The sequence below is a fragment of the Salmo salar genome, chromosome 18 (assembly GCF_965601325.2).
Source record: "Salmo salar chromosome 18, fSalSal1, whole genome shotgun sequence".
Classification (NCBI taxonomy): Eukaryota; Metazoa; Chordata; class Actinopteri; order Salmoniformes; family Salmonidae; genus Salmo; species Salmo salar.
In genome coordinates, this window is record NC_138308.1 from 930,001 (window position 1) to 940,000 (window position 10,000).

Here is a 10,000-nt window from a genome sequence, read left to right on the forward strand (position 1 = left end):
CAGCTAGCCAGGCAGGTATAACAGGCAGACAGGTATAACAGGCAGACAGGTATACCAGCTAGCCAGGCAGGTATAACAGGCAGACAGGTATAACAGGCAGACAGGTATAACAGACAGACAGGTATAACAGCCAGCCAGGTATAACAGGTAGACAGGTATAACAGGTAGACAGGTATAACAGGCAGACAGGTATAACAGCGTCAGGTATAACAGGCAGACAGGTATAACAGCCAGGTATAACAGGTAGACAGGTATAACAGCCAGGTATAACAGGTAGACAGGTATAACAGCCAGGTATAACAGGTAGACAGGTATAACAGGTAGACAGGTATAACAGCCAGGTATAACAGCCAGCCAGGTATAACAGGTAGACAGGTAGACAGGTATAACAGACAGCCAGGTATAACAGGTAGACAGGTATAACAGCCAGGTATAACAGGTAGACAGGTATAACAGCCAGACAGGTATAACAGGCAGACAGGTATAACAGCCAGGTATAACAGGTAGACAGGTATAACAGCCAGGTATAACAGGTAGACAGGTATAACAGCCAGCCAGGTATAACAGGTAGACAGGTATAACAGCCAGCCAGGTATAACAGGTAGACAGGTATAACAGGTAGACAGGTATAACAGTAAAGACAGGTATAACAGGTAGACAGGTATAACAGCCAGGTATAACAGCCAGACAGGTATAACAGTAAAGACAGGTATAACAGCCAGCCAGGTATAACAGGTAGACAGGTCTAACAGCCAGGTATAACAGGTATAACAGCCAGACAGGTATAACAGTAAAGACAGGTATAACAGCCAGCCAGGTATAACAGGTAGACAGGTCTAACAGCCAGGTATAACAGGTATAACAGCCAGACAGGTATAACAGGTAGACAGGTATAACAGCCAGCCAGGTATAACAGGTAGACAGGTCTAACAGGTATAACAGACAGGTATAACAGGTAGACAGGTATAACAGGTAGACAGGTATAACAGCCAGCCAGGTATAACAGGTATAACAGCCAGACAGGTATAACAGGTAGACAGGTATAACAGCCAGGTATAACAGCCAGCCAGGTATAACAGGTAGACAGGTATAACAGACAGACAGGTATAACAGGTAGCCAGGTATAACAGGTAGCCAGGTATAACAGGTAGACAGGTATAACAGCCAGCCAGGTATAACAGGTAGCCAGGTATAACAGGTAGACAGGTATAACAGACAGACAGGTATAACAGGTAGACAGGTATAACAGCCAGCCAGGTATAACAGGTAGACAGGTATAACAGGTAGACAGGTATAACAGACAGGTATAACAGCCAGCCAGGTATAACAGGTAGACAGGTATAACAGGTAGACAGGTATAACAGACAGGTATAACAGCCAGCCAGGTATAACAGGTAGACAGGTATAACAGGTAGACAGGTATAACAGACAGGTATAACAGCCAGGTATAACAGGTAGACAGGTATAACAGCCAGGTATAACAGCCAGCCAGGTATAACAGCCAGGTATAACAGCCAGGTATAACAGGCAGACAGGTATAACAGGTAGACAGGTATAACAGCCAGCAGGTATAACAGCCAGCCAGGTATAACAGGTAGCCAGGTATAACAGCCAGCCAGGTATAACAGCCAGGTATAACAGCCAGGTATAACAGGCAGACAGGTATAACAGAGCAGGTATAACAGGTAGACAGGTATAACAGCCAGGTATAACAGCCAGCCAGGTATAACAGGTAGCAGGTATAACAGGTAGACAGGTATAACAGGTAGACAGGTATAACAGCCAGGTATAACAGGTAGACAGGTATAACAGCCAGGTATAACAGGTAGACAGGTATAACAGCAGCAGGTATAACAGCCAGGTATAACAGCCAGGTATAACAGCCAGGTATAACAGCCAGCCAGGTATAACAGCCAGGTATAACAGGTAGACAGGTATAACAGCCAGGTATAACAGGTAGCCAGGTATAACAGCCAGGTATAACAGCCAGCCAGGTATAACAGCCAGGTATAACAGGTAGACAGGTATAACAGCCAGGTATAACAGGTAGCCAGGTATAACAGCCAGGTATAACAGCCAGGTATAACAGCCAGGTATAACAGACAGGTATAACAGCCAGCCAGGTATAACAGCCAGGTATAACAGGTAGACAGGTATAACAGACAGGTATAACAGCCAGCCAGGTATAACAGCCAGGTATAACAGCCAGGTATAACAGCCAGCCAGGTATAACAGCCAGGTATAACAGGTAGACAGGTATAACAGCCAGGTATAACAGCCAGCCAGGTATAACAGCCAGGTATAACAGGTAGCCAGGTATAACAGGTAGACAGGTATAACAGCCAGCCAGGTATAACAGACAGGTATAACAGGTAGACAGGTATAACAGCCAGGTATAACAGGTAGACAGGTATAACAGCCAGGTATAACAGCCAGCCAGGTATAACAGCCAGGTATAACAGGTAGACAGGTATAACAGGTAGCCAGGTATAACAGCCAGGTATAACAGGTAGACAGGTATAACAGCCAGGTATAACAGCCAGGTATAACAGCTAGACAGGTATAACAGCCAGGTATAACAGCCAGGTATAACAGCCAGGTATAACAGCCAGGTATAACAGGTAGACAGGTATAACAGACAGGTATAACAGCCAGGTATAACAGCAGGTATAACAGCCAGGTATAACAGCCAGGTATAACAGGTAGACAGGTATAACAGCCAGGTATAACAGGTAGACAGGTATAACAGCCAGCCAGGTATAACAGCCAGGTATAACAGCCAGCCAGGTATAACAGCCAGGTATAACAGGTAGACAGGTATAACAGCCAGCCAGGTATAACAGCCAGGTATAACAGCCAGCCAGGTATAACAGCCAGGTATAACAGCCAGCCAGGTATAACAGCCAGCCAGGTATAACAGCCAGGTATAACAGACAGGTATAACAGCCAGCCAGGTATAACAGCCAGGTATAACAGCCAGGTATAACAGCCAGGTATAACAGGTAGACAGGTAACCTACCTGCAGGTGTTTTCTACAGAGTTTACAACAGAAGAGTTCATGTTGTTTCCTCATGTGCTGCTCCAACTCCTCAAACGTTGAGAAGACTTTAGACTCTGGACAGACAGGACACTCAGACAGCAGCAGCGTCCTACAGGCAGAGACAGACAGAAACATGAAGAGAGGAGATAGAGAGGGCCAGGAGGAGGAGGAGGAGAGGAGAGGAGAGGAGAGGAGAGGAGAGGAGAGGAGAGGAGAGGAGAGGAGAGGAGAGGAGAGGAGAGGAGAGGAGAGGAGAGGAGAGGAGAGGAGAGGAGAGGAGAGGAGAGGAGAGGAGAGGAGAGGAGGAGGAGAGGAGAGGAGAGGAGAGGAGAGGAGAGGAGAGGAGAGGAGAGGAGAGGAGAGGAGAGAAGAGGAGAGGGAGAGGAGAGGAGAGGAGAGAGGAGAGGGAGGAGGGCCAGGAGAGGAGAGAGGGACAGGAGGAGAGGAGAGGAGAGGGACGAGGAGAGGAGAGGAGAGGAGAGGAGAGGAGAGGAGAGGAGAGGACAGGAGAGGAGAGGAGAGGAGAGGAGAGGAGAGAGAGAGGACAGGAGAGAGGAGAGGAGGAGGAGAGAGGAGAGGAGAGGAGAGGAGAGGAGAGGAGAGGAGAGGAGAGGAGAGGAGGAGAGAGAGAGGACAGGAGAGAGGAGAGCAGCGTACCTGAACTGAGCGTATATCTTGGAGTCAGTAAAGTAGATGTCATGTTTCCTTTCCACCTGCAGCGTCTGGAGGGGCAGAGAGGAGAAGGGCACCAACTTCTGCACAAACAGCACCTAGACACAAACACACTGTTAACGGGGAGGACCAGGAGAGGAGAGAGGACCAGGAGAGGAGAGAGGAGAGAGGAGAGAGGAGGCAGAGAGGAGAGAGGACCAGGAGGGAGAGAGGAGAGAGGACCAGGAGAGGAGAGAGGAGAGAGGACCAGGAGAGGAGAGAGGAGAGAGGACCAGGAGAGGAGAGAGGAGAAGGCCACCAACTTCTGCACAAACAGCACCTAGACACAAACACACTGTTAACGGGGAGGACCAGGAGAGGAGAGAGGAGAGAGGGCCAGGAGGAAGAGAGGAGAGAGGGCCAGGAGAGGAGAGAGGACCAGGAGAGGAGAGAGGAGAGAGGACCAGGAGGAAGAGAGGAGAGAGGACCAGGAGAGGAGAGAGGAGAGAGGAGAGAGGAGAGAGGAGAGAGGAGAGAGGAGAGAGGACCAGGAGAGGAGAGAGGAGAGAGGAGAGAGGAGAGAGGACCAGGAGGGAGAGAGGAGAGAGGACCAGGAGAGGAGAGAGGACCAGGAGAGGAGAGGAGAGGGACCAGGAGAGGAGAGAGGAGAGAGGAGCCAGGAGAGGAGAGAGGAGAGAGGACCAGGAGAGGAGAGAGGAGAGAGGACCAGGAGGAGAGAGAGGAGAGGAGGGACGAGGAGAGGAGAGGAAGGAGAGAGAGGACCAGGAGAGGAGAGAGGACCAGGAGAGGAGAGAGGAGAGAGGAGGAGAGGAGAGAGGAGAGAGGCAGGAGGGAGAGAGAGGAGAGAGGACCAGGAGAAGAGAGAGAGCCAGAGAGGGGAGGACCAGGAGAGGAGAGGAGAGAGGACCAGGAGAGGAGAGAGGAGAGAGGACCAGGAGGAAGAGAGGAGAGAGGACCAGGAGGAGAGAGGAGAGAGGACCAGGAGAGGAGAGGAGAGAGGACCAGGAGAGGAGAGAGGAGAGAGGACCAGGAGAGGGAGAGGAGAGAGGACCAGGAGAGAGAGAGGAGAGAGGACCAGGAGAGGAGAGAGGAGAGGAGGAGCCAGGAGAGGAGAGAGGAGAGAGGACCAGGAGAGGAGAGAGGAGAGAGGAGGAGAGAGGAGAGAGGACCAGGAGAGGAGAGAGGAGAGAGGAGAGAGGAGAGGAGAGAGGACCAGGAGGGAGAGAGGAGAGAGGACCAGGAGAGGAGAGAGGACCAGGAGAGGAGAGAGGACCAGGAGAGGAGAGAGGACCAGGAGAGGAGAGAGGAGAGAGGAGAGAGGAGAGGAGAGAGGAGAGAGGACCAGGAGGGAGAGAGGAGAGAGGACCAGGAGGGAGAGAGGAGAGAGGACCAGGAGGGAGAGAGGAGAGAGGACCAGGAGAGGAGAGAGGACCAGGAGAGGAGAGAGGAGAGAGGAGAGAGGAGAGGAGAGAGGACCAGGAGAGGAGAGAGGAGAGAGGAGAGGAGAGAGGAGAGAGGAGAGAGGAGAGAGGACCAGGAGGAGGAGAGGAGAGAGGACCAGGAGGGAGAGAGGAGAGAGGACCAGGAGGGAGAGAGGAGAGAGGACCAGGAGGAGAGAGGAGAGAGGACCAGGAGAGGAGGAGAGAGGAGAGAGGACCAGGAGAGGAGAGAGGAGAGAGGACCAGGAGGGAGAGAGGAGAGAGGACCAGGAGAGAGAGAGGAGAGAGGGCCAGGAGGGAGAGAGGAGAGAGGACCAGGAGGGAGAGAGGAGAGAGGACCAGGAGGGAGAGAGGAGAGAGGACCAGGAGAGAGGAGAGAGGAGAGAGGACCAGGAGGGAGAGAGGAGAGAGGACCAGGAGGGAGAGAGGAGAGAGGACCAGGAGGGAGAGAGGAGAGAGGGCCAGGAGGAAGAGAGGAGAGAGGACCAGGAGAGGAGAGAGGAGAGAGGGCCAGGAGGGAGAGAGGAGAGAGGACCAGGAGGGAGAGAGGAGAGAGGACCAGGAGGGAGAGAGGAGAGAGGAGCCAGGAGAGGAGAGAGGAGAGAGGACCAGGAGGGAGAGAGGAGAGAGGAGAGAGGACCAGGAGAGGAGAGAGGAGAGAGGACCAGGAGAGGGAGAGGAGAGAGGGCCAGGAGGGAGAGAGGGCAGGAGAGGAGAGAGGGCCAGGAGAGAGAGAGGAGAGAGGGCCAGGAGAGGAGAGAGGAGAGAGGACCAGGAGAGGAGAGAGGAGCCAGGAGGAAGGAGAGGAGAGAGGGCCAGGAGGAAGAGAGGAGAGAGGGCCAGGAGAGGAGAGAGGAGAGAGGACCAGGAGGGAGAGAGGGCCAGGAGAGGAGAGAGGAGAGAGGGCCAGGAGGGAGAGAGGAGAGAGGGCCAGGAGAGGAGAGAGGAGAGAGGACCAGGAGAGAGGAGGGAGAGGAGCCAGGAGAGAGGAGAGAGGAGAGAGGGCCAGGAGAGGAGAGAGGAGAGAGGGCCAGGAGGGAGAGAGGAGAGAGGAGGAGAGGAGAGGAGAGAGGGCCAGGAGGGAGAGAGGAGAGAGGGCCAGGAGGAGAGAGAGAGAGGGCCAGGAGGAAGAGAGGAGAGAGGACCAGGAGAGGAGAGAGGAGAGAGGAGAGAGGGCCAGGAGAGGAGAGAGGAGAGAGGGCCAGGAGGAAGAGAGGAGAGAGGAGAGGAGAGAGGGCCAGGAGGAAGAGAGGAGAGAGGGCCAGGAGGGAGAGAGGAGAGAGGGCCAGGAGGGAGAGAGGAGAGAGGAGAGAGGGCCAGGAGGAAGAGAGGAGAGAGGGCCAGGAGGGAGAGAGGAGAGAGGAGAGAGGGCCAGGAGGAAGAGAGGAGAGAGGGCCAGGAGAGAGAGAGAGGAGAGAGGGCCAGGAGGAAGAGAGGAGAGAGGGCCAGGAGAGGAGAGAGGAGAGAGGGCCAGGAGGAAGAGAGGAGAGAGGAGCAGGAGAGGAGGAGCCAGGAGGAAGAGAGGAGAGAGGGCCAGGAGAGGAGAGGAGAGGAGAGAGGGCCAGGAGGAAGAGAGGAGAGAGGACCAGGAGAGGAGAGAGGGCCAGGAGGAAGAGAGGAGAGGAGAGAGGGCCAGGAGAGGAGAGAGGAGAGGAGAGAGGGCCAGGAGAGGAGAGAGGAGAGAGGACCAGGAGAGGAGAGAGGGCCAGGAGGAAGAGAGGAGAGGAGAGAGGGCCAGGAGAGGAGAGAGGAGAGGAGAGAGGACCAGGAGAGAGGAGAGGAGAGGAGAGAGGACCAGGAGAGAGAGAGGAGGAGGTGGTGTGGTCAAGCCCTTGGGGTTTTCCAAGCAGACTCTGGAATAAGTTGGAGTGACAGAGGGAGGGCTTTATGATTTGTGGGACTGAAGAAAATAATAATAATAATAATAATAATAATTCAGTATAAATCATTTTTTTGTTTTTCGGGTTCTGGTCTTCAATAAATGCCGTTATTTTTCGGTTCTTCTCCCTGAACCGGTACCAACCCTTCGATTAGATCCAATAATCCATTTTCTGTTAACCTGCTGGGCTCAGGTATCCCTGTCGCTAGTTACTCACAAGACTATCTCATTGGCTGGTCCTACCTGATGTCCGTCGTCGCTAGTTACCGCAGAGCCAATCATAACCCCCCCTAACCTTAACCACACCGCTAAACTTCTGCTTAACCTTTCAAAAGGCATCTTAAGGATGAGTTCATGGTTATAACCTCCGTAAGGAGCATCGTTAGAACCTTCGTTAGGAGCATCGTTATAACCTTCGTAGGAGCATCGTTAGAACCTCCGTTAGGAGCATCGTTAGAACCTCGTAGGAGCATCGTTAGAACCTTCGTAAGGAGCATCGTTAGAACCTCCGTAGGAGCATCGTTAGAACCTCCGTAAGGAGCATCGTTAGAACCTCCGTAAGGAGCATCGTTAGAACCTCCGTAAGGAGCATCGTTAGAACCTCCGTAAGGAGCATCGTTATAACCTTCGTAAGGAGCATCGTTAGAACCTTCGTAAGGAGCATCGTTAGAACCTCCGTAAGGAGCATCGTTAAACCTTCGTAGGAGCATCGTTAGAACCTCGTAAGGAGCATCGTTATAACCTTCGTTAGGAGCATCGTTAGAACCTTCGTTAGGAGCATCGTTATAACCTCCGTAAGGAGCATCGTTAGAACCTCCGTAAGGAGCATCGTTAGAACCTTCGTAAGGAGCATCGTTAGAACCTTCGTAAGGAGCATCGTTAGAACCTTCGTCAGGAAGTCACCCGTAAGACACGTTGAAGATGGAGCATCGTTAGAACCTCGTAAGGAGCATCGTTAGAACCTCGTCAGGAAGTCACCCTAAGAAGCATCGTAGATGGAGCATCGTTAGTAACCTTCGTAAGGAGCATCGTTAGAACCTGCGGCAGGAAGTCACCCAAAGACAGCATCGTAAGATGGGCAGGAAGTCACCCAAAGACAGCATGAAGACGGACAGGAAGTCACCCAAAGACAGCATGAAGATGGGCAGGAAGTCACCCAAAGACAGTATGAAGACGGGCAGGAAGTCACCCAAAGACAGCATGAAGATGGGCAGGAAGTCACCCAAAGACAGTATGAAGACGGGCAGGAAGTCACCCAAAGACAGTATGAAGACGGACAGGAAGTCACCCAAAGACAGTATGAAGATGGGCAGGAAGTCACCCAAAGACAGTATGAAGATGGGCAGGAAGTCACCCAAAGACAGCATGAAGACGGGCAGGAAGTCACCCAAAGACAGCATGAAGACGGGCAGGAAGTCACCCAAAGACAGTATGAAGACGGACAGGAAGTCACCCAAAGACAGTATGAAGACGGGCAGGAAGTCACCCAAAGACAGTATGAAGACGGACAGGAAGTCACCCAAAGACAGCATGAAGATGGACAGGAAGTCACCCAAAGACAGCATGAAGACGGCAGGAAGTCACCCAAAGACAGTATGAAGACGGACAGGAAGTCACCCAAAGACAGTATGAAGACGGGCAGGAAGTCATCCAAAGACAGTATGAAGACGGGCAGGAAGTCACCCAAAGACAGTATGAAGACGGACAGGAAGTCACCCAAAGACAGCATGAAGACGGGCAGGAAGTCACCCAAAGACAGCATGAAGACGGGCAGGAAGTCACCCAAAGACAGTATGAAGACGGGCAGGAAGTCACCCAAAGACAGCATGAAGACGGGCAGGAAGTCACCCAAAGACAGTATGAAGACGGGCAGGAAGTCACCCAAAGACAGCATGAAGACGGACAGGAAGTCACCCAAAGACAGCATGAAGACGGACAGGAAGTCACCCAAAGACAGTATGAAGACGGACAGGAAGTCACCCAAAGACAGTATGAAGACGGGCAGGAAGTCACCCAAAGACAGTATGAAGATGGGCAGGAAGTCATCCAAAGACAGTATGAAGACGGACAGGAAGTCACCCAAAGACAGTATGAAGACGGGCAGGAAGTCACCCAAAGACAGCATGAAGACGGACAGGAACTCACCCAAAGACAGCATGAAGACGGGCAGGAAGTCACCCAAAGACAGCATGAAGATGGGCAGGAAGTCACCCAAAGACAGTATGAAGACGGGCAGGAAGTCACCCAAAGACAGTATGAAGACGGGCAGGAAGTCACCCAAAGACAGTATGAAGACGGACAGGAAGTCACCCAAAGACAGTATGAAGACGGACAGGAAGTCACCCAAAGACAGCATGAAGACGGACAGGAAGTCACCCAAAGACAGCATGAAGACGGACAGGAAGTCACCCAAAGACAGCATGAAGACGGGCAGGAAGTCACCCAAAGACAGCATGAAGACGGGCAGGAAGTCACCCAAAGACAGCATGAAGATGGACAGGAAGTCACCCAAAGACAGCATGAAGACGGACAGGAAGTCACCCAAAGACAGCATGAAGATGGACAGGAAGTCACCCAAAGACAGCATGAAGACGGACAGGAAGTCACCCAAAGACAGCATGAAGACGGGCAGGAAGTCACCCAAAGACAGCATGAAGACGGGCAGGAAGTCACCCAAAGACAGCATGAAGACGGGCAGGAAGTCACCCAAAGACAGCATGAAGACGGACAGGAAGTCACCCAAAGACAGTATGAAGATGGACAGGAAGTCACCCAAAGACAGCATGAAGACGGACAGGAAGTCACCCAAAGACAGCATGAAGATGGACAGGAAGTCACCCAAAGACAGCATGAAGACGGACAGGAAGTCACCCAAAGACAGGTTTTGAAACTCTGACACCCACCTACGGTCCTCCCCTTCCCCACCTCTCACTCAGCACTGCCTGACCACAGACAGAACAACGACCCAGA

General features: G+C 52.5%; 1 protein-coding gene across 4 annotated transcripts in view; it reads right to left on the reverse strand.

Annotated features, from left to right (window-relative positions):
• znf598 (zinc finger protein 598) overlaps positions 1-10,000 on the reverse strand; it is a 55,166-nt gene that overhangs the window by 39,687 nt on the left and 5,479 nt on the right. For all 4 annotated transcript variants that reach the window (XM_082964646.1, XM_082964647.1, XM_082964648.1 and 1 more), the window contains exons 2-3: positions 3,698-3,810; positions 3,020-3,149 (exon numbers count right to left, since the gene is read on the reverse strand). In XM_082964646.1, the coding sequence (XP_082820772.1) occupies positions 3,020-3,149; positions 3,698-3,810 (243 nt within the window). The remainder of the gene's footprint in view (positions 1-3,019; positions 3,150-3,697; positions 3,811-10,000) is intronic.